The sequence below is a fragment of the Oncorhynchus clarkii genome, chromosome 13, assembly GCF_045791955.1.
Source record: "Oncorhynchus clarkii lewisi isolate Uvic-CL-2024 chromosome 13, UVic_Ocla_1.0, whole genome shotgun sequence".
Taxonomy (NCBI): Eukaryota; Metazoa; Chordata; class Actinopteri; order Salmoniformes; family Salmonidae; genus Oncorhynchus; species Oncorhynchus clarkii.
The window spans coordinates 17,067,628-17,091,952 of NC_092159.1; the positions used below are offsets into that span (position 1 = coordinate 17,067,628).

The window sequence follows — 24,325 nt, forward strand, 5'->3', positions numbered from 1 at the left end:
CTAACCGGAGTACTTCTGTGTAATGAAGCCCTCTTGTGGGGGAAACACAGTTACTGGCTTGGCCTGGCTCTGCCTAGCTCCCAAGTTGGTGGGTGTGGGAAGGCCCACCATGGCTGTGCTCCTGCCCAGTCCTGTGAAATATGTAGCTTGGGGCCTAATGTATTTAAATTTACTGATTTGTGATCTAACTATTGTTCAGTGTATATACTACCACGCAGTTGAACCCAGGTTTGTCTGGTATTTTGAAATATTTTTACTTTTTCAATTGGGCTATAAGAAATTACTTAAATGTAGTTTTGGCCCACGTTTGAAAAATTCAAAAGTATTTCAGGTAACTTTCAAATAAGCATTTATTTGGGTCTGGGTGGTGGGGTGGCACTTTTCAGTTGCATTTCAATAACATGAAATCACTGTTTTCTCATGTCATTGTAGATTTGGCATCTTTACAGTTAATTGTCCAGTATAAACCTTAAATTGTTCAACACTCTATGCCAGTTGAAGTTTTGTCCAGACCATTGCATTCCTTTGGCTTTGGCAAATACTCCTGTATCAGCATGGATGAGTTCCTGAGCATCTCTTGCAAGTGCTTTACAGTCTTGGTGTAGCTGCCATTTTGTACCCCAAGAGGGCGGAAGAGGTTTACAGGCTCTGCATCACTAAATAGAGCAGGGAGTCCAATCTCACTTGGAACCAGAGGCTTTCCAATAAAGCTGTGAAGCAACTTCCTGCCCTGAAGGCTATTTTCTAGGAAGCTCAATGCATCGCGTAACCTGCTACCCAAGTGTTCAGGGTACCAGTCAGAAGGCTCTTTACTCAAAAGCAAGTGAATTAACACTGTTTTGAAGTGATGATCTGTCAGGATACTTCTGCCTGTGAGGCCCGTTTGCTTTTTGTGAAGGAACGCTACAATTCCAAGGCAGTGAATGTGGCAGGAGTTTTCAGGCAGGTGATTGGTCAGATACTTCAGGAAGTGGTCCTCGTAAGTGGTCAACGAGAGGCTCCAGTATGTGTCCAATGAGTTGGTCCTAGGTGGGGTGGAAGGAGAAATGGTGAAATAAGCTTCAGTGTCTTTGAGTTTCACCACGGGAGCCATATCGAAGGCTATCACCTTCCCTGATCTGAATCGAACCATCAGAGCTCCTGGGGCGTCCATATTGCGAAATGTCAGCTCAAATTCGTACTTGTGGGATATCTGTCCCCAAGCTTTTCTAATTGTGGTCTGGAACCATTTGGTAACCTGGGTTTTGGCCAGGTAAGGGGTGTGTTTTGAGCAAAGAGCATTATCCAATACATCAGTGACTTTCACCACTTTGACTCTCTCATTGTCACAACACAGCAGGCATAGCATATCATCATCTCCTATGGCAGCTGTGCGACATGGGCAGCCATTTTGGTTCACACCACCATCCACCATTTTGACTCTACCACAGCCCTCCATTTCAGGTGGCATATCATCAATAGCCTGGTTACACCAGAGTTGAAACTGGAAACTGTATGGCTCTAACGGGGCAATGGGGACTATGATGTCACACACAAGGGAACTGATCCTGCTCTCCACCACAAAGTCTTCAATCACCATGCCAACCTCCACATCACTCATGCTCCTCATGGCTTCTAATAGGTCATTAGCAAATCCCTCCACAAACTCAGTCACCCTCCAGCTCTCATTGGGTGAGACTTTGACACATTTGTCGTAAAAACGGTTGAGTGTATCACGGTCCGGTAGCGGAACGTCAGCCGAGAGGTTTTTCACGACAGAGATGTCTTCCATATCCTCCTGAATGATCTCTCCTGGATGGGGCTTCTTCTGTGAACGTCTTCTGAAGAATTGAATGGAGAAATGAACAAAAGAGATGAGGGAGTATGCGTTCCATAGGTACCAGGTGTAGTCGCTCTCCGAGTCTATGATATTAGTGACATGCTCCTGCTGCTGGTCATCCTTTGATGGTTCGCTGAGAATCGGTGTCTCTTCCTGGTTTGTGTTATATTGTTCTGTGAGATGTTGCTGGTCGTCTGACTTTCTGAGGCTGGGTGGTACTTTTACTTCCTGATGTGTGTTAGATGGCTGGTCTGTGAGATGCTCTTGCTGGTTCCCCTCTGATGATGTACTGAAGATAGGTGGCACCTCCTGTTCTGCTTCCTGGTCTGTTTTAGATTGCTGCTGGTCGACCTGAGACTCTTCCTGACGCTCTCGTGATGTCTGTTGGTCACTATTGCAACTACCAGTCTGGACCTCTTGTGGCCACTGTTGATTGACATTCGCCATGTCCTTGTCCAAGTGGTACAGCTTCTTGTCATTGTGAAATGCCTCTGTGTCCGAAGCATGCTGCTCTTGGTCGTTTCCTTGTGAAAGGGTTAATGATAGGTTGAGGCCAACGGTAGACTGTTTCTTGTCCTCTGGTGATTGGTTTTGCTCTGTCTTAGGTACATCTTGGTGTACTTGTGAAAGCTTATGGTCAATGTGAGATCCCTCTTTCTCTTCATCTTTCTCTTTGTTCTCTTGAGAATGTTTCTGTTCGATGAGAGTCTCTTCCAAGCCCTTTTGATGATGGTTCTGGTCGATTTGATCGACCTGTTGTACTTCAAGTTGTAAGGGTTTTTGGTCGATGGGCCCTTCCTCTTGGGTTACCAGTGGTGACACTTCCTGTTCTAGCTTTGCCCTCTCCCTCAGCAGCCAATCTTCACGCTCCTGCATGCCCATTATGTGATCATCCTGCTCCTGAACCTGTCCTGTTCTGTCCTCTCTGGGGATGGGATACAGTAGACTAACTGCCAGCACAAACACCCGAAGAATGGTATCTTGCATCCTTAACGTTGTCTCTGTGGAGTAGAATAAGACATTTGAAAAATGTGGTTTCTATTCTATGATATCCATGTTGAAATATATCTATTTTCCCATCCTTCTCATTCAAAACGCATGTGAAGTCCAATATGAGATTTTAACACACAGTACGATAAATTATACCAAACCTTCGATGGGTGCATCAGTGTGTGCAATGAAATCAAAGGTGCAGGTAGGTTCTGTGAAATTCCGATTTAGCAGAAATCCATAACGATGTATCATATCAGTTGAGAAACGACAATGCTAAGCATAAAGAACAGTCAGTGGATGAGAGACCGAGATGGGGACTTCCTTGTTGGCTCGAAAGCATCTAACTTTTGGTCAATTCCTTCAGTATGCACACAAAACAGCATTATTTCTCAATCAAAATAAAAGTTGCAATAATAACACTTACCTGACTGGAATAAGTAGTCTAGTTGTACATTTAGTTGTACTCGGCAATGGTCGTTATGGACGTACCGTAGAGGAGGAAACGAAAAAGAGATCCTTGCACAGCAACACTGCTATCTCTTCCTATTTTAGATGCAGTTGTAGGTTGACTTATTTCCTGAGTGAGTACCCTGCCCATGTGCTGTGGCTGTGCGACACTTTCCTCTGCAATACACAGAGCAAACCGGATAGCGCACACTTCCTGTACTGTTCAGATAAGAATCAGGGTCATCAGACACAACACAGCGGGGACAAATATAGAGGTACTGTACATACAGTCGCTTGTGAAAGGATTCACATTTTGCAATCTACACAACCTACTCCACATTTTCAAATTGAATTACAGAACATTTTCCAAATAATTATATATATATTTATATATATTTTTTTAAACACCCCAAGCACTTTTGGCAGCCATTACAGCTGTGAATTGTTTTGAATAAGATTCTACCAACTTTAAACAACTCCTAGGGCAGTGTTTCCCAAACTAGGGGTACACGTTTGGGTTTTTGCACTAGCGCTACACAGCTGCTTCAAATAATCAAAGCTTGATGATAAGTTGATTATTTGAATCAGCTGTGTAATGCTAAGACAAAACCCAAAACGTGCACCCCTTGGGGTCCCCAGGACCGAGTTTGGGAAAAGCTGTCTTAGGGCAACATTTATCCATTGTTTTTGTCAAAATTGCTCCAGCTCAGCTCAGTAAATTGTGTTGTAATTCATTGATGGACAGCAATATTCATACCTTGTCTCTGAAATGTAAGTCAGGACTGAGGCTGGAACACTCAACACCTCTTGGAAAGCTAATCTGGCGTGTCTTTTGCATAGAAAATTGTGTAATTTCCCCACTGAAAGATACAACTCTATCCCAGGGTTTTCAGAAGACTGCGATGTGTATTCCTCTAACTTTTTACCTGGGTTTTGCTCCTTTCATATTTCTTTTGATCCTGACAAACTCCCCAGCCCCTGCCGGTGGCAAGCATACACATAACATGATGCTGCCAACACAAAAATGGAAAATATAATGGCACACAGAGGCAGATCTGATTCGTTATCTCAATGTCAATGACATCAGCATGCTTTTATATGCTAGTGTCAACATTATTTTTATATACATATATTATCCGTTGACGGCAAAGTATTTGAATATGCACAAAAGGGGAGATATCAAAATAAATAATGAGTTTGCTTTTAAATGCAGTACTCCCTCCCAAAATTTCACTTTGGAAATAGATTGTGGAGTAGATTGTGTACATTGGTAGGAAAAAAATCCTATGTAATCTAATTTAAACATTTTTTGACAGTACAATCTGAAGACTTTGACTTGGCATTCACTGTAAGGTAGAATGGTTCAACTTGTCACAGGTGTGACAATGAGCCTCCATGTATTATTCTGAATGCTTCTACCTTGCTAATTGAATTGATTATTATGAATGCTTCTACATTGCTAATTGAATTGAGAGGATGGCTGCCGTTTCATTGGCTCTTAACCAACCATGCTATTTTTTTTTCTCGCATTTTTTATAACTTATTTTGTACATAATGTTGCTGCTACCGTCTCTTATGACCGAAAATAACTTCTGGAAATCAGAACAGCGATTACTCACCTTGAACTGGGTGAAGAATTTCTCTTTAATGAGTCGGACGAGAGAGATTTACTCCAGACACGCAAACAGGCCCTCGTCCCCATCATTCGCATGAGGAAGAGGCGGCAAAGATATTGCGGAAAGAGTTAGGGGTGCCTTGTGAGGATCCGCCGACGAGTGGCTAATCTGCCCTTGCCATCCGTATTACTGGAAAATAAATTGGACGAGCTAAAAGCACGTACATCCTACCAACCGGACATTAATAACTGTGATATCTTATGTTTCACCGAGTTGTGGCTGAACTATGACATGAATAGAAGAGTATTTCATGATAAGCTGTAGACCACACTATCTACCTAGAGAGTTTTCATCTGTATTTTTCATAGCTGTCAAAATACCACTACAGACCGATGCTGGCACTAAGACCAAACAGGAAACCACTCACCCAGAAGTGGCACTCCTAGTGGCTGGGGACTTTATTGCAGGAAAACTTAAATTAGTTTTACCTAATTTCTATCAACATGTTAAATGTGCAACCAGAGGGAAAATAACTCTAGACCACCTTTACTCCACACACAGAGAAACGTACAAAGCTCTCCCTCGCCCCCCATTTGGCAAATCTGACCATAATTCTAAATTAAAGCAGGAAGCACCAGTGACTCTGTCAATAAGAAAGTGGTCAGATGAAGCAGATGCTAAGCTACAGGACTGTTTTGCTAGTACAGACTGGAATATGTTCCGGGATTCTCCCTATGGCATTGAGGAGTACACCACATCAGTCACTAGCTTCATCAATAAGTGCCTCGATGACGTCATCCCCACAGTGACTGTACAAACATACGTCGCTTCTGGTTGGGGTATTACAGGCAACAGCCACACTGAGCTAAAGAGTAGAGCTGCCGCTTTCAAGGAGCGGGACTCTGGAAATCTGGAAATGTATAAGAAATCCTGCTATGTCCTCCGACGAACCATCAAACAGGCAAAGCGTCAACACAGGACTAAGATCGAACCATACTACACCGGCTCTGGCGCTCATCGGATGTGGCAGGGCTTGCAAACTATCACAGACTACAAAGGGAAGCACAGCTGAGAGATGCCCAGTGACACCTGCCTACCAGACGAGCTAAAATACTTCTATGCTCACTTCAAGGCATGAGAGCACCAGCTTTTCCGAACAACTGTGTGATCACACTCTCCGCAGCCGATGTGAGTAAGACCTTTAAACAGGGCAACATTCACAAAGCCGCAGGGCCAGACGGATTACCAGGACGTGTACTCCGAACATGCGCTGATCAAGTGTCTTCACTGACATTTTCAACCTCTCCCTGTCTGAGTCTGTAATACCAACATGTTTCAAGAAGACCACCATCGTCCCTGTGCCCAAGAACAATAAGGTAACCTGCCTGAATGACTACTGACCCGTAGCACTCACGTCTGTAGGCATGGAGTACTTTAAAAGGCTGGTCATGGCTCACATCAACACCATCATCTCAGAAACCTCAGACCCACTCCAATTTTCATACCACCCTGACAGATCCACAGATGATGCAGTCTTTATTGCACTCCACACTGCCCTTTCACACATGGACCAAAGGAACACCTATGTGAGAATGCTATTCATTGCCTACAGCTCAGTGTTCAAAACCATAGTACCCTCAAAGCTCATCACTAAGCTAAGGACCCTGGGTCTAAACACTTCCCTTTGACTTTCTGACGGGCACCCCCAGGTGGTAAGGGTAGGTAACAATTCATCCGCCACGCTGATCCTTAACACTGGGGCCCCTCAGGGGTGCGTGCTCAGTCCCCTCCTGTACCCCCTGTTCACTCATGACTGCATGACCAGGCATGACTCCAACACCATCATTAAGTTTGCGGATGACACAACAGCAGTAGGTCTGATCACCAGCAACGACGAGACAACATATAGGGAGGAGGTCAGAGACCTGGTCGTGTGGTGCCAGGACAACAACCTCTCCCTCAACGTGATCAAGACTAAGGAGATGATTGTGGACTACAGGAAAAGGAGGACCGAGCACGCCCCCATTCTCATCGACGGGGCTGTGTGAAGCAGGTTGAGAGCTTCAAGTTCCTTGGTGTCCACATCAACAACAAACTAGAATGGTCCAGTTCCATCACTGGGGCCAAGCTTCCTGCCATCCAGGACCTCTATACCAGGAAGTGTCAGAGGAAGGCCCTAAAAATTGTCAAAGACACCAGCCACCCTAGTCATAGACTGTTCTCTCTGCTACCGCACGGCAAGCGGTACCGGAGCGCCAAATCTAGTTCCAAGAGGCTTCTGAACAGCTTCTACCCCCAAGACATAAGACTACTGAACATCTAATCAAATGGCTACCCAGACTACTTGCATTGCCCCCCCCCCCCCTCTTTTACGCTGCTGCTACTTTCTGTTATTATCTATGCATAAGTCACTTTAACCCACGTGTGTGTATATATTACCTCAATGTGCCCCCGCACATTGACTGTACCGGTACCCCCTGTATGTAGCCTCGCTATTGTTATTTTACTGCTGTTCTTTAATTATTTGTTACTTTATTTCTTATTTCTTTAGGTATTTTTCTTAACTGCATTGTTGGTTAAGGGCTTGTAAGTATGCATTTCACTGTAAGGTCTACTACACCTGTTGTATTCGGCGCATGAGACAAATATAGTTTGATTTAATTTCAGTGGTTGACTGTTTCTTTAAATAGTGTCTCTTTTTTTAAGGAATGGCTGCATAGGGGAAAGGTGCTGTTAAGTGGAAATTGCCTTGTGGCATTTTAGTGTTCGACTGACTCAGTTGTTAGAGAATATATTTGATGCATCTTGATTTGAAATTGAATTAGTTTAGGTAGTGATCCCCTTGACCCTGCACCAAAACCTGTTTTTGTTTGTATATTTCACTGTGTTACCCTGAGGTTTTGACTAACGGTGAAGGAGAAAATAATACAACACTTTGACTTTATTTATCCACTCAACCCAAACTTTAAGAACCTGAATGTGTGTTAGGCATAGCTCCCCATGTGTTTGTTTAAACCTGGAGTGGTGTAGGTTCTGCTAAACGTATTTCTCTACTGCCTCACAGAACTTTCACTTTGTATGTACTTTTGACCTTGAGCTTCATGTACATGAGGAAGCAGAGCCAACTATAGACGTATCTCAGGTAGGATACGATAGGAACAGGAGCTCAAGCAGTAGAACATGTGAGGTGCCGGTACTCCAGTGAGCTCCTGCCCAAGTCAGGCACTGCAGATGATACAGGTATGATGATGGGAATTCACATGACGATACTGGCATTCAGTAGATTTGTCCTTCGCCTGTGTTATCACCAGTATATGTCTAGGCGCTCTTGCTCGGGCACAGATCGACGTCTGTGCGATGCGCATGCGAGCAAACCTTCTAGCTGTGGAAAAACCAGACAACTGGCTAACGTCAACATGACACGCTCGTGCATACAGAATGTGCACAGTAGAACACGTGGCTATACCATCTGCACTACAGTATTCTAAAACCGAATGTTCTTCCTGCCTTATCGCCACAGTAGCTATTCTGAGTGAGACGTAATGGTTGTAGCATGTTATCGTTACCATGTTTAGCCTATTGTCCTTTTTAATGTTATTCGCTGTTATCATTGTATATTTTAATTTTAATTTTATTACAACCATAATTTAAAAAGCCAGGGAGAAGACACAGTCTGCTACATCCTTCTGTGTCTATCAGAGTAAATTCAGAGTAAACTGAACTTCGTTTGAGTAAATTCCTTTGCCGTCTGTACAGAAAGATTCTACTACTGATATACATCTAAAGCTACTGGCAGTGGTGGGAAAAGTACTCAAATGTCATACTTGAGTAGAAGTAAAGATACTTTAATAGAAAATGACTCAAGTATAAGTGAAGTCAGTATTTTGTTTTAAATATACATAAGTATCAAAAGTAAAAGTATAAACCATTTCAAATGTCTTATATTAAGCTAACCAGACAGCACCATTTTTATTTTTATTGGCAGATATCCAGGGGGACGCTCAGACATAATTTACAAATGAAGCATTTGTGTTTAGAGAGTCAGATCAAAGGCAGTATGGATGACCAGGGATGTGCTCTTGATAAATTTGCAAATTGGACCGTTTTCCTGTCAAAATGTTATGAGTACTTTTGGGTGTCAGGGAAAATGTATGGTGTAAAAAGTACATTATTTTCTTTAGGAATGTAGTAAAGTAAAAATTGGCAAAAATATAAATAGTACAGTGCAGATACCCCAAAAAACTACTTAAATAGTACTTTCAAGTATTTTTACTTAAGTACTTTACACTACTGGATAGCAGGACAACACCAGATAATAGTAATATATCATTATGTGATGTCATGAGTAGAATACTAGAATATTCCATGTTTTTGATCATACCCTCACATTAACAATGCTGTTCAAACAAAAGCTAACAATGTATGGAAAATGACTTGCTTTTATATGGTTGTGTGGGGTATGAACTGGTATTAGCTAGCTTTGACTGGTTTGTCCGGCTGTGCCTCATTCTCCTAGGTGCAGTTGGATGCCACGTAAAGCCCATTACTATTGTATAGGTAAGACTCAACACAGGAAGGCAGGACAGAGGATGCCTAAACCTTATGTAATATGGTTTACGAGGTGGCAGGGTAGCCTAGTGGTTAGAGTGGTGGACTAGTGACCGAAAAGGTGCAAGTTCAAATCCCCAAGCTGACAAGGTACAAATCTGTCGTTCTGCCCCTGAACAAGGCAGTTTAACCCACTGTTCCTAGAAAATAAGAATTTGTTCTTAACTGACTTTGTAAAATAAAAGTCACGTGACTAAGGGTATATAAGATGACAGCAGTATGTGTACTGGTATAATTCATTATAAAGTAATGGATTTGGTGTATAAATAATATTGTTAAATACAGAGATACCAGTCACATCACTGTGATTCCCAAGTGGAAACAGTGACTCATTAATCTGTGAACAAATATTTCAGAGAGAATAACCCAGATCATTTGAATGGGCTGAAACTATTTTTGCATCTCAGCTGTGGGAATTTCAGCTGGTTAGAGACAGAAAACCACCTCATCCTGTCCAGACAACTGCAAGTAGACGTATCATTCCTCTTGTTTATATGAATATACGCATATAAAGGTAGACCAAAAAAATGCATTTCACAGACCGACATATAGTAGAATAACAATACAATAAATATTAGTTGCTCTAGTTTGAGGTGGTTCTTACCTCTTCTTGAAAGTCATGAGTCATTACTGTCTTATGTCAGACTAACGTCTGCAAAGCAGTACCCGTAGCCCAATTGTTTTTTAGGCCTTGTAACATGTTTGCTCTTGGGACAATGGAGAGGGGGAGATGGGAAACCTGTTACATCAGTACAACAGAGAAAGGAGTGCAGGTGCCTTCACAGGGAGGGGCCTAGCTGATGGCAGATGACGTGACCTTGCCTTTGCTTTCTACCATTCCACATCCCCATAGACTGTTCTTGAAGGGTTGAGTGAGCATCAGAATCAACAATATTCCAAAAGTACCTGGAGAACTATTTGCCATACATTTTCAGCCTTATCATCATTTGAGCTCATTGAACTTGAACTTGATTTAATCAAAGACTGCCTACTAGAAAGAGGATAGTTAGTATACCAAGAGGTTTGGCAACGCTGGAGTGTATCAAGGGAAGTTGAAGAAATATTTGTGATCGTCCATTTGTTGCCTTATCATCATTTGAGATTATTTCACCACCTGCATACTTGAAAGAGGAGAAAAGCCTATTGTGACGTAAGTAGGCCTTTTTTTCAGTTACTTAGATGATTGATTTCTGACTGTCTATTTTGTTAAGTCTTTTTCAGACACTCAAACCATTTATGACTTGCTGGAATGAAACTGAACATTGATTTACCAGTTGTTCAATAAAAACAAGTCATTCTTGAATGATTTGTGAGCTCTTCAAATGCTCAAACCATTGATGTTTCATTATGAAGCAGTGGGAGATTGATTCAATTGTTTAGTCAGTACTACTTGTAAACAACATCTTCATTTACTTATTTGTCTACATTTTATGAGTTGCAAATTTACACAGACACAGGGCTACAGGATTTCTCCAACATCAAATGACTGAGTGCCTTTCACATTTTGGGCCCCGTCACATTTTTGTTGTTGTTGAATTCTAACATCTGCCTCTGTGTTTTCCCACCGATTTGAATACTTCAGAGGCACCACTATCAAATTGATTTCAAACAACTGGATCCATCTTTTTTTCTACAGATCTCAGTACATTTAAAAAGGCGCCACCAGCAGACCATTCAAGATGGATAAGTTCCGTATGATGTTCCAGTTCCTCCAATCCAATCAGGAGTCCTTCATGAATGGCATCTGTGGTATCATGGCCCTAGCTAGCGCCCAGCTCTACTCAGCCTTCGAGTTTAGCTGCCCTTGTATCCCGGAGTACAACTACGCCTACGGGATTGGACTGCTGGTTATCCCACCTATATGGTTCTTCCTACTAGGGTTCGTGTTGAATAACAATGTTTCGATGTTAGCTGAGGAGTGGAAAAGGCCGACGGGGAAGAGGGTGAAGGATCCGACGATCCTTCGTTACATGTTCGTTTCGATCACGCAGCGGTCCTTGATCGCGCCCATGGTGTGGATATCTGTGACTCTTATGGACGGGAAGAGCTTCCTGTGTGCGTTCAGCGTCAACTTGGACATTCATCAGTTTGGGAATTCGACCCTCATTGAGGGAATGACGGAAGTGGAGATTGTTAAATTGTTAGCGAAGATTCCATGCAAGAATATCTTCAATCAGCCCGAGGTGATATCGAGAGAAGCGGCATCGAGATATATCAAGTGTATATCCCAGGTAAGTCGTTGTCGTTGGTAGTTTCCATATTCACCTAGTTCACATTTAGGTGCAGACAATCTCTTTCAAAATAACTGTTGTGTTCAATCCATTGTACATCAGTTGTCCCAACCTAAGTGTAAACCGGGCCATTGGTTCAAAGTAAGTTAGTTGTAGTGGTAAAGCAAGGTCTTTGTTTACGTATTATCATCACGTGTTTCCCTGTAGGCGTTTGGCTGGGTATTCCTGCTGCTGATGACCTTAGCAGCCTTCATGATACGAGCCATCCGACCCTGCTTCACCCAAGCTGCCTTCCTCAAGACCAAATACTGGTCTCACTACGTCGACATCGAACGCAAGCTCTTCGACGAGACGTGCAAGGAGCACGCCAAGACCTTCGCCAAGGTCTGCATCCAGCAGTACTTTGAGAGCATCAGCGGCGACATGCGCAGCTTCCACAAGCACCGGTCAAGCAAAGACGATAGCGACGATGATGATGATGACAAGAAGAAGAGCGACGAGGACAAGCTTCTCGGGATCCGCGACCAGGACGATATGAATAAAGTTCTGTGGAATTGGCACACGTGTAAGCCGCCTCTGGCACTGAGGAAGGAACAGCCGGATGGAGAATCCCATGAAGGGCTCATACCAAATGGAGACGTCCATGGAGTCAGTGGAGGACCAAATGGATATGCTAACGGTCACGCTCCTGATTTGCCTAAGAGGGAATGGGCGGTATACTACAGCAAAGTTTGAACATTTCAAGAGGAAAAAGCACCATTCACTGTGGCATGGATATTTTTGATTGACTATTTAGACTGATAAGACTGATTGTGCTTTAAGATTTAGACTGTGGTTTAAAGATAGAATTGAAGTCCTTTTTGTGGTGTGATCATTTATAATAATTCATATTTTGATGGAGGGCTTAGTTGGAAATGATTCCTGGCATCCAACATCAAACACTCCCAAATTGGCACTTTTGTTGCTCCTTGGTTTCAGAGTGGTTAACTGTATTTTTTGTTAGAGTACCCAAAGGGGGAACCTTACTTGAGTTGTTGTACATAATGTGTCAGATATGTCATGAGGATGTACAGTCTGCTTCTTGTTATTACTGCTATGTGTAGACTTTTGAAAATTATTTATCAATTAAACCAAACATCAAATGGCTCCTTGTAGAATCTCGATGAAATGTTTCCTTTAGCCTAACGCTACTGTGGTAGCCTAAATTCATCACTTTTTTATTCATCCTAGTTTACATAAAAAGCATAATTCTGAGACCCCCCCCCCCCCCCTAAAACGTGTTTGTAATATTTTATTTTGTTTTCCTACCAGGAAATACAGTAGAAGTCAGAAGTTTACATACACTTTAGCCAGATACATTTCAACTCAGTTTCTCACAATTCCTGACATTTAATCCTAGTAAAAATTCCCTGTCTTAGGTCAGTTAGGATCACCACTTTACTGTTAAGAATGTGAAATGTCAGAATAATAGTAGAGAGAATGATTTATTTCAGATTTTATTTCTTTCATCACATTCCCAGTGGGTCAGAAGTTTACATACACTCAAATAGTATTTGGTTGAATTGCCTTGCAATTGTTTAACTTTGGTCAAATGTTTTGGGTAGCCTTCCAGAAGCTTCCCACACTAAGTTGGGTGAATTTTGGCCCATTCCTTCTGACAGAGCTGGTGTAACTGAGTCAGGTTTGTAGGACTCCTTGCTCGCACACACTTTTTCAGTTCTTGATTGAGGTCAGGGCTTTGTGATGGCCACTCCAATACCTTGACTATGTTGTCCTTAAGCCATTTTGCCAGAACTTTGGAAGTATGCTTGAGGTCAATGTCCATTTGGAAGACCCATTTGTGACCAAGCTTTAACTTCCTGACTGATGTCTTGAGATGTTGCTTCAATATATCCACATAATTTTCCTACCTCATGATGCCATCTATTTTGTGAAGTGCACCAGTTCCTCCTGCAGCAAAGCACCCCACAACATGATGCTGCCACCCCAGTGCTTCACAGTTGGGATGGTGTTCTTTGGCTTGCAAGCCTCCCCCTTTGTTCTCCAAACATAATGATGGTCATTATGGCCAAACAGTTAAATTTTTGTTTCATCAGACCAGAGGACATTTCTCCAAAAAGTACGATCTTTGTCCCCATGTGCAGTTGCAAACTGTAGTCTGGCTTTTTGATGGTGGTTTTGGAGCAGTGGCTTCTTCCTTGTAGACCGGCCTTTCAGGTTATGTCGATATAGGACTTGTTTTACTGTGGATATAGATACTTTTGTACCTGTTTCCTCCAGCATCTTCACAAGGTCCTTTACTGTTGTTCTGGGATTGATTTGCACTTTTCGCACCAAAGTACATTCATCTCTAGGAGACAGAACACGTCTCCTTCCTGAGCGGTATGACGGCTGTGTGGTCCCATGGTGTTTATACTTGCGTACTATTGTTTGTACAGATGAATGTGGTACCTTCAGGTGTTTGGAAATTGCTCCCAAGGATGAACCAGACTTGTGGTGGTCCACAATTTCTTTTCTGAGGTCTTGGCTGATTTTCTTTTGATTTTCCCATGATGTCAAGCAAAGAGGCATTGAGTTTGAAGGTAGGCCTTGAAATACATCCACAGGTACACCTCCAATTGACTCAAATGATGACAAATAGCCTATCAGAAGCTTCTAAAGCTATGACATCATTTTCTGGAATTTTCCAAGCTGTTTAAAGGCACAGTCATCTTAGTGTATGTAAACTTCTGACCCACTGGAATTGTGATACAGTGAATTGTAAGTGAAATAATCTGTCTGTAACAATTGTTGGAAAAATTACTTGTGTCATGCACAAAGTAGATGTCCTAACCGACTTGCCAAAACTATAGTTTGTTAACAATAAATTTGTGGAGTGGTTGAAAAATGAGTTTTAATGACTCCAACCTAAGTGTATGTAAACTTTCGACTTCAACTGTATGTATGCAGCATTTGTGTGATCAACTTGGCTCTGAGAAGTTCCACGACAAAGTTATTGTAATTCCAAAACCAATGAACCTTCGAGTCAGAATTATGCTGTTACGGGTGCGCCTCATGCTTGTGGAATCATTTTTTGTCTTCCTTAAAAGCATTGTTGTTTCTTTGCTAAACCTGTTGTAGAATACCAAACAAAGATCAGAATGCACTGAATGCTGGTATAAAAGCTACCATGAGTAGTAATGTTTGTATTAGTGACATTTTGCAAACAATCAATGATTTAAACTTACTTTCATACTCTAATGCTGACCGATAGTGTTAGATTGTTGTTCTGGAATGTTCTTTGACACACTCAAAATGAACTTTCATTGATTAGGTGTCACAACTCGGTCAAACAGAATTTACAAATTGAAAAACATCTGTCAACTGTAACCCAGATACTAAAACATCAGCATACTGTATGTCATTTCATATGGTATTTACAGTTGTGACTCAATCTAAACCTTCTCTCAACCATGACAAGTGTCCTCATGACCTGATATTCCATCTCACTCAGTAATTGCATGTAAACTGGACACACACATACACACGCACACACACACCCAGCCATAACAATTTACATGATGGGATAGAAACAAGGTCAGGATTTGCATCTCTCTCTCGTTTCATCCTATCCCCAAGCTTTCAGGTAAAGTGCTTTTTAATCAGTCAGGTAGCCTTTTGGCAATCAATGTTTACTTCACTTCATCTGTCATAAAGCTTTTACAATAACATTTCTTAAAACGCCATTTATTTATTTCATTACATATGCATGGAGATAGATGACATTTATCCTCATATATCAGTGAGTTGTTGACGGTTTGACACAACACTGCTCTCCCATAGCATACCACTAGAGGGTAGAAAAACTACAAATACCAAATCTAACCTCCCAAAGCTGCTTGTCAACACCATTGAGGTGTAAAAGAATGGTCAACGCCCTGCTCATTTTTAAGTCACAGGACACCCGATACAAGCATTTCGCTACACCCACAATAGCATCTGCTAAACACGTGTATGTGACCAATGAAATTTGATTTGAGGATGTTAATGGAGCCTGGGGCATCCTTATAAATCCAAAACGTCCATATCGACTGAACATCTTCATCTTGTTTTGTACTACACTCTCGTGGAAGCGTTGAACAGAGTAGCTGATTTGGTTCTGGGAGCAGAGATTCATCTTGGACCGACAGACAATACAGCTGTGCTGGATAATGATGATGTCATAATTATAGGATGATGAGAATGTAATGGATCCCCCGGATCCCACGGAAGCCTCCATTTCCTCCTCATAACAGCTTGTCCCAGATCAGTTTGGGCTGTATAGCCAACTGGTATGACCATAGGGCTTAGCTATAGAGCAGATCTGGGAACAGGGTATCCTCCCACACACTGGTCATTTTCATTAGCAAGAAAACAACAGTTTCTCATTAGATAGGTTCAGGAAGTCACTCCCTCCCTGGTATGCTATGGGAGAGCAGGGTATCGTCAGACAGGGCCACAGTGTCCCACGATGTGCGGGGGAGTTAGGGTCAGCCTGTCCTATCTGGTGTATTTCTCCTGTCTTATCTGGTGTCCTGTGTGATCTTAAGTATGCTTCCTAGAATTCTCCCATCTCTTTTCCCCTCTCTCTCTTCCCCTCCCCTCCCGAAGGACCTGAGCCCTAGGACCAGACCATGCCTCAGCACTACCTGGCCTGAGGACTCCTGATTGTCCCCTCCCTAGTCCACCTGGTCATGTTGCTGATCCAGTTTCTGCTGTTCTGCCTGAGGCTATGGAACTCTGACCTGTTCAGCGGACGTGATACCTTATCTTAGATCTGCTGTTTTGACCCTCTCTCTCTCTCTCTCGCTCTGTACTGCACCTCCTATCTTGACCTCTGAATGCTCAGCTATGAAAAGCCAACTGAAATTTACTCCTGAGATGTTGACCTGTTGCACCCTCTATAACCACTGTGAATATTATTTGACGATGCTGGTCATCTATTAAACTTTTACAACATATTGAAGAACAATCTGGCTATAATGGCCATGCACTCTTATAATCTCCACCTGGCACAGCCAGAAGAAGACTGGTCACCCCTCAGAGCCTGGTTTCCCTCTAGGTTCCTGCCTTTCAAGTGAGTTTTTCCTAGCCACCGGGCTCCTACATCTGCGTTGCTTGCTCTTCGGGGTTTTAAGCTGGGTTTCTGTATAATCACTTTGTGACATCTGCTGATGCAAAAAGGGTTTTCTAGAAGGAAAATATGACCGAAAAACACATGATTTCACGTGTTTTTGGAACACTGCACGTGATCACGTTTTCACGTGTAGTTTCATGTTGTCACATGTTATCACATTGACTTCACATAAGATCACATGATAACATGAAAACGTGTTTTTGGAATACCTCACATGTTAAATTCATCTGTTTTTCCCCCATAAGGGCTGTGTTAGTCTGTTTTTTCTGTTTGGTGCCAAATGAACATGGCCCAGGGAACCTTCACATGTGAAATTAATTTGTTTTTTCCCCCATAAGGTCCGTTTTAGTCTGTTTTCTTCCGTTTGGTGCCTAATGAACATGGCCCAGGGAACCAGGGCGCCAGGAAAGCATATATCCTCCTTCCTAGCTCCCTACCCTACAGCCCAAATCCTGCAGCTGTTGTCTCCGAGGCCTGTTGGACTGCTGGTCTGGCAGGACTGACGTGTGTGGGTGGAAGGATGGATGTCTCTGGCCATCTTTCACTCTCTAGTATTTGTCTTTCTTTCTGCTTTCTTTTGATCTCCCTTTCTCTGTATTTCCCTCTCTCCCTCCAACTCGGCTCCTGTCTCTCTACCAACATGATAGCAACACGTCTATATATAGACTATAGAAAATAACCAGACTGGAACCAATAACCAAACTGGAAAATAACCAGGGCTTCGACTGACAGAGCTAGCTTCCCAATCCCCCTATATGCGTTGGCTGTGGTAGCCATGTTGGTTTTGTTGCCCAGTGATAGTTTTATTGTTTTGAGTAAAAGGACTGGCTGCTGGCATTCCCCTCACCCTGCCTGGCTTTGCATTGCTGGGTTGAAACGTACATATATCACATAATTAATGAGAAACTGGGTTGTTGTCTGGACGGCAGCAGTGCACATGTCACTGACCGGGCCCTCCCTGTCTTTCCTGCAAGACTCCAACACACACACCGTATCCAGTCGTCTCATTCGTCAATGTCTAGCCCCCCTGTCCACCCTCCTGCCTATGCCTGTTTTCACCTCTCCCAGGGAGAAAGGGAGAGAGACAGGGATTGGAGGACGGAGGGAGAAGGGGAGGGCCCACAGGAGAGGGAGGGGGAGGAGGGAAATGAGAGTTGCGAGGCAAAGGACTGGTCACATGACCAACAGCCAGAGCTCTGTTTACAAACCAAAGAGAGAGAGAGAGAGAGAGAGAGAGAGAGAGAGAGAGAGAGAGAGAGAGAGAGAGAGACCCTTGTATTGAATTGAGAGAGGCAGAGGCAGAAATATAGGAACAGCAGCAGCAATAGCAGAAGCAGCAGAGGAAGATCGAGGCAGATTTCTAGACCACCATTATGGATTGAGACGAAGAGGGAACCCTGCCATCATGACCAGGCCAGCTGGAGGTGGGAGACTGTCTTTGTCTCAACATTTTCCCCAATCGAAGCAGCAGATGGTTAGAGGGAGAGTAGGAACTTCCCCCTCCTAAATACACACACACACACACACACTAGCAAAATATTCTAGCTAGAAGACTGTTCTTTGTTTGTGTTTTGGGGGAATCATGTTTTTCCTGCTGTGAAGAGTAAGCTCTACCCCCCTAGTAGATCAGAGCCCTGAAGGAGTAGAGGAAGAGTAGGAGAAGAGAGGGCAGACAGAGGGGATAAGGCTTGTGAAAATCCCTCTGTTCAGAAGGATTTGGAGGGGGACAAAGCAGGGACTAATACCTCCCACACTGGAATAAGAGCAAGGACTCGTTTGGAATGGTTTTCTGTCACTGATGAACTGGACAGTTGTTGTTTACCGAATTGCAATTTATGGGGCTGTTTTTCTCCTGAATGCAAGTTGTTTTGATTGGGAGGAAAGGAAGTGTGTGTTGTTTTGATCCGTGTCGAGAGAAGATTTCACCAGTGGACATTGACATGAGGTAAGAGCCATGTGACTAAACTGATTTCTTCGTCTCTCTCTGACAGTCATCACTTGGACGTCATCGTCAACGTTGAGAGAGGAGAAGGAGCACACATGAGGACTGCAGCACTCCCAATCCCACATCTCCCAATCCTAACCCTCGGGAGCTAATCCAGATTTGGGAATGTCGCGCATAGATTGCTGAGTGGACAAAACCGCACAGCCAGAATCTGTACACTCTTCTTCTCGAATTCTGATCATCTTCATGGTTTTGTTTGTGGACGATCCACCACGACCTCAAACCACCCCAGCGACTCATTTGTCTTCTTTTAGCCCCAGTTTAGAGACTGATTTTGGGCTTCCGGGCATCGGGGTAACCTGGTAGTTTGGCCCTCACACAGGTCCAGCCTTCTCCTGACAGGGCCTGGATTTACTGCTGCAGTCCTGGGAGTCAGGTTTCATGCAACCATTCCAATGGTGTAACGGTAAGTGTTTTTCCTCAACCTTCTGCCAAGTCAATGTAATGCAGTCTGTAGCTTACACATCCTGTGTGTTCCACTATAACTCTCCCCCCTCCCTTCAACTCTTTACTTACTGCTAACAGGGCTTCTGTAATTGATATGCTTGAGAAATGAGAAATGACGAAGTTGCTTGTGGGTTCAGTTGGGTTTGTCGACAGGGCGAAATGGAACTCAAAAGAATGATATTTTCCAGGGTCGTGTTTAGTTAGTTATATATATATATATATATATATAGGCTACATAGCAACCATCGTGTAACTGTAACTAACGGTACGACTAGAGGTTGTTTAGCTATTCAATACCTAGCCGGTCTCTGCATATGGTCCATTCTACATCTGAGAAAATAAACTGTCTATGTAACCATGTTTCAATTCTAAGACCCCCCCCCCCCTTACTCCCATTCCCCCCTCCCTTTACCCCAATGTCAAATTAATGACCCCCCCCCCCCCCCCACTGTGCTCAAGCTGTACCCGTTCTATCACTCCAATTGAAGTGACACGGCCGTTAAAACAGACTGGCAAAGAGAGGGGGGTGAGGGGGCATCTCGTCCGTGGTGAGGCAAATTCACAAGAACAGAACACATGGGGCATATGGGTGGAAGTGATGCTTCCTGGTTACCATTGTCTTGCCAAATGGTGCCTCAGTCCCTAGAGTGTTGTGTGTCTGTTCATGAAAAGGCTAGCTAAAGCCCCCAACCAACCCCCACCCATGACACACACACACACACACAACCCATAGACCAGCCACCTAGTCTGTGAAGGGGAGTCTGTGGAACAGATGGCCCACCGACGGAAGTGGAGCCACCGTACTCCATGTTGGTTTAGTTCACTGCCAATTACGTGCCTCGGCTCCAGTCAGAGCTGAGCAATACAGAGCAGTACGGGTGGGATGGGAGCCAAATACCAGGCAGTCACTTCCCCCTCCCTCCCCACCAAATATTGACCTTGTGGTTTGGATTGTCAATACAAGGCTTACTAGGCTTTCTAACATGAAGCCCTAGATAGTAAAACACATGTCGGTGGCTCTGGTGTCCTACATGGAGGGTATAATGGAGATGTCTAAGGGAGGAATACCATACAATAAGCAACGCAGTTATAACGAGAGCCCTATATTTAGACTGAAATATATTAGTCCAAATCTAAATATGTCTCTAGTTATAACACCTACGTGAGAAGTGAATCAGCGAGAGATTCTGTGTTCCATTTTAGTGTCTCTCTCTCCTGTTTTAAAGGTGTGTAAACAAGAAGCTGTGAGCCGTTTGCATGTGGGGATATGTCCCCGGCTCCTCTGTTTTGAGAGGGGAAAACATATTAGTATTTATAACACTTACATTATATGGTAAGTGAAGTAGGCTGTGACATGTTTTCGTTCAAGTCCCTCTATTGGTTTGACAATCTCTTTCATGACAACAAGCTGTGTGCAAATATTTTTCTTCTCAGGATGCCTGTGGTTTAAGTCTCCAGCACTTTGAGAAGTACTGTGGACTTAGCAAGATGGATACCACGTACCACCTGCCACTCAATGTCTACGTGATAGTGCTGGGCATCGGCCTGTTCGTCTTCATGCTCAGCCTCATCTTCTGCTGCTACCTCTTCAGGTATGTAGGGTCATCACTAGTTGGAACAGCCACAAAATGATGAACCCTGCCTATTTCTACCATTTAACCTCTGAATTTAAACCTAACCCTAACATTAACCACACTGCTAACCTTATGCCTAAACCCAAACTTAAAGTAAGACCAAAAAGCACATTTTTGTGCTCATTAATTTTTACGATATAGTGCATTTTGACTTTGTGGCTGTGCCACCTATTGGAAACTGTAGGGCTGCTGGCCGGTTGCCATCGCAATCAGGATATTAACATGTAGACTTATCCACATGGAGGCTTCACTTATTATGCTTCAAGAGCCTTTCTTTAATGACGTATTATCATATTATAGGCCTAAGATATTATTTATATACAGTACAAGTCAAAAGTTTGGACAAACCTACTAAAATTGTAGAATAATAGTGAAGACATCAAAACTATGAAATAACACGTATGGAATCATGTTGTAACCAAAAAAGTGTTAAACAAATCAAAATATATTTTATATGTGAGATTCTTCAAAGTAGCCACCCTTGACTGCTACTGTATATTACATTATGTTGGTGTCTGACATTGTTAATGCATCAGTTGTTATATTCTACATTTTAACAAAGCACCATGCAATGTAAGCAAGAAATACCAAGTCTGACATACAGTGCCTGTCTAGGTCAAGGGTTGTGAATACTTTGAGGGCACTGTATAAGATAGGCCATTGGAATACCCTGCATTTTAAAGTGATGCTACAGAGGTTTTGTATAATTGTGCCCAATTGTGTACTATGTCATCCATTTCGTGTACGTTATCCACCCCCAAATAAGAAATGTTATGAATTCCAATTCACACAATGTTTCAATTTTGTAAATCAAATCAAAGTTTGTTTGTCAACTTAATTGCTTAAGTTCCCAGACTCCATCTTTAAACACGGCCATTTTGTATTTGTCTCTTTGTAGGTTGAAACAGCAAGGGACGAGGGAGCAGTTCAGCTACAATGAGGTAGGCCTTTCTCTACACGAGCACATGTAGCACTGGGGTCTGACCAGGGTTCAACTACTACTACAGTATTTCACACTGTCTGTTGTCGTGCGTTGAAACACAACGCCTACTCTTTATAGTTAACCTTCATTACATCAACCCTGGATTTGTACCAATACCGGTGTGTGTCAAGTAGCTCACTCTAACACATGTACAAACTGCTTTTTATTTTTCTCAATAGGTGGTTCTTAAAGGGGCAGGCAAGAAGCTGAGCCTTCTAGGAGTAAGTCGTGTTATTCCGTGTGACGTTTTTATTTCAATATGCAGATCGTTTGGAAAATAATGTAACATTTTCTGACCCATTTCTGTGTGGGCGATGCAATGCCTTTCATTTAACCTGGTGTCGAGTGTTTGAACTCAGATGATGTATTTAACTTCGTGCTGAGGGCGGGTTGACTCAATCATTGTTTTTGTAAATGTGACCACACACACGCACACTAACACACATTTCTCTTCTTGCCCTTAAAGCAAACGTGTGCAGTATGTTTGGAAGAGTTTCGGACCAGAGATGAGCTAGCCGTGTGTCCGTGTTCGCACGCATTTCACAAGAAGTGAGTTAACCGTCAGGCTCGCCTTATAGACAGAGCTCACAAAATGTCAACACGTCTGTGGTCATCATGACGTTCCAGAGGCAGCTGAAACTAACATGATTACATCATAAATCCTTCTGGTTCCATCCCCCCTTTCCTTGAAGTTAACATCCTTGTCAGATCAATGATTAGCTCATGGAAGAAAGGAATGAAGGACAGACAGAATAAATGAAGGATGCATCTCGATAATATTTAAACAGGTTATGCACTTTGAGGAAAATCGGTCTATTTTGTGTGTCCCATCCAGGTGCCTGCTGAAGTGGCTGGAGATCCGTAGCGTGTGCCCCATGTGTAATAAACCCATCCTCAGGCTCCACCCAGACCCCACACAGGGAACTGAGGGGCCCCAGGACCCAGAGGAGGTGTGAAGGACCCACAGGGGCCACCACGACCGCCATACGCACCTGTACACATTTACACAGAATTGATGGTCATTTTATGGGCATCACAGAGTCGATTGTATTCTTAAAGTGGCTTCCATGGTGTTAGTCTTTGACTGAGCATTAATCAATATGGCTGGGGTTTGGGTACTGTATATGGATGTTGATTACACCCGTCCAGGCCTTTCAGATCGTCAAGAAAGTCAACGATGACCGAGGGGGCAGGGCGCAAGAGAGTGTTTCAGGATCGGGCCCTACTAGTTTAGCAATGGAACCTAAAAACAACATAACTCTAACCTTGAGGGATGTGGTGTTTGGAATTTGGCCATACTAGCATGCCAATGGGGCTTCCTGCAAGAAATGAAGGATAGGGTCAGGTGCAGCAGGTCAGTTTGGGATTGGGCCCTCCTAGCTTAGCAGTGGAGCTTCATAAAGCTGCCGTCTAGCCTCCCCCTTTAGATCAGGGAGAATGAGTAAAGGCCATACGGACACTCCTGACCCAAATATTCATTTTGCAGGTCAGCAGCGTACTAATAGTATCTCCAGTGAGAATGAGAGGAAAGTGACATAGGAACGGGAGCCACTTTAGAATATCGAGTTCTCCCCCAGTCATTGGACGATGCCTGGTACAATACTGCCAGAAACAGCCAATCACAAACGACACGTCAGGCATTCTGAGAAGGTCATTGGTCAAGTATCAGGATTGATGTAAATGGATACCTCTTATACCTCAGGGGTGTTACAATACAAGCCAGCACAAACATGCCATTCAATACCATGTGCCACACACAGAACATGTCCAATACTGCCAACTCCAACCTAGGTAACACGATACTGAGGTCGTCAAAACATTGGTCACGTTCCAGGCCGACTACATTGCAGTCGCGCTGCACACAGCAACAAATGGTTCTGCGCCACGTCATCGACTGAGCAAATGCGGTTAGCTGACATGTTAAACACTTATCCAGGCGTGGAGATCCGGCAAGAGACTGCAATGTAGTCGGTCTGGAACGCAGCCATTGAGATCTGGCAAGTGACTGCAAAGTAGTTGGTCTGGAACGCGGCCAAAGGCTGGAATCACAAAACCAGTCCAATACCAACATCACAGCAGCTCTCTGATGTACAGAACTATATATCCAGGAGTGTGTCAGAAATGGCACCCTATTCCTTACACAGTGCACTTACCTTTGACCAGAACCCTATGCAGGCCCTGGTCAAAAGTAGTGTACTATATAGGGAATAGGGTGCCATTTCTGACACAAACCAGGTCTATAACCTCGAAGACTGATAGACAGCTAGTCTTGCCTGTATGTATGTACGTAATGTTGTGACCCCCCCCATCTTGTAATTTTGTACCGTTTGTTGCTTTTAAATAAAATATGTATCATCTCTGTGGTGCATCTTCTGTAGATGATTATTA

General features: G+C 43.3%; 3 protein-coding genes across 4 annotated transcripts; 2 read left to right on the forward strand and 1 right to left on the reverse strand.

The window, feature by feature from the left end:
- Window positions 1–332: 332 nt before the first annotated feature.
- On the reverse strand, window positions 333–3,395 carry LOC139423798 (inositol 1,4,5-trisphosphate receptor-interacting protein-like). Its single transcript, XM_071175432.1, has 2 exons — window positions 3,237–3,395; window positions 333–2,820 (listed from the first exon to the last, which is right to left on the reverse strand). Exon 2 carries the CDS (start codon window positions 2,804–2,806, stop codon window positions 479–481), a length of 2,328 nt encoding a protein of 775 aa, XP_071031533.1. The 5' UTR covers window positions 2,807–2,820; window positions 3,237–3,395; the 3' UTR covers window positions 333–478.
- A 7,191-nt stretch (window positions 3,396–10,586) lies between these two features.
- Window positions 10,587–12,497, forward strand: LOC139423799 (calcium homeostasis modulator 1-like). Its single transcript, XM_071175433.1, has 3 exons — window positions 10,587–10,633; window positions 11,120–11,714; window positions 11,922–12,497. Exons 2-3 carry the CDS (start codon window positions 11,163–11,165, stop codon window positions 12,447–12,449), a joined length of 1,080 nt encoding a protein of 359 aa, XP_071031534.1. The 5' UTR covers window positions 10,587–10,633; window positions 11,120–11,162; the 3' UTR covers window positions 12,450–12,497.
- A 5,547-nt stretch (window positions 12,498–18,044) lies between these two features.
- On the forward strand, window positions 18,045–24,296 carry LOC139424521 (RING finger protein 122-like). 2 transcript variants are annotated; one of them, XR_011635950.1, is made up of 8 exons: window positions 18,122–18,293; window positions 18,861–19,280; window positions 20,756–20,913; window positions 21,854–21,896; window positions 22,117–22,158; window positions 22,404–22,486; window positions 22,773–23,759; window positions 23,906–24,296. XR_011635950.1 is itself a non-coding variant. In XM_071176446.1 (7 exons), the coding sequence occupies exons 3-7, from the start codon at window positions 20,810–20,812 to the stop codon at window positions 22,891–22,893; spliced, it is 393 nt and encodes a 130-aa protein (XP_071032547.1). In that variant the 5' UTR covers window positions 18,045–18,293; window positions 18,861–19,280; window positions 20,756–20,809; the 3' UTR covers window positions 22,894–24,296. The 2 variants fall into 2 exon arrangements, 1 of the variants encoding a protein (XP_071032547.1); XM_071176446.1 differs by having other exon boundaries at window positions 18,045–18,293; window positions 22,773–24,296.
- Window positions 24,297–24,325: the final 29 nt, after the last annotated feature.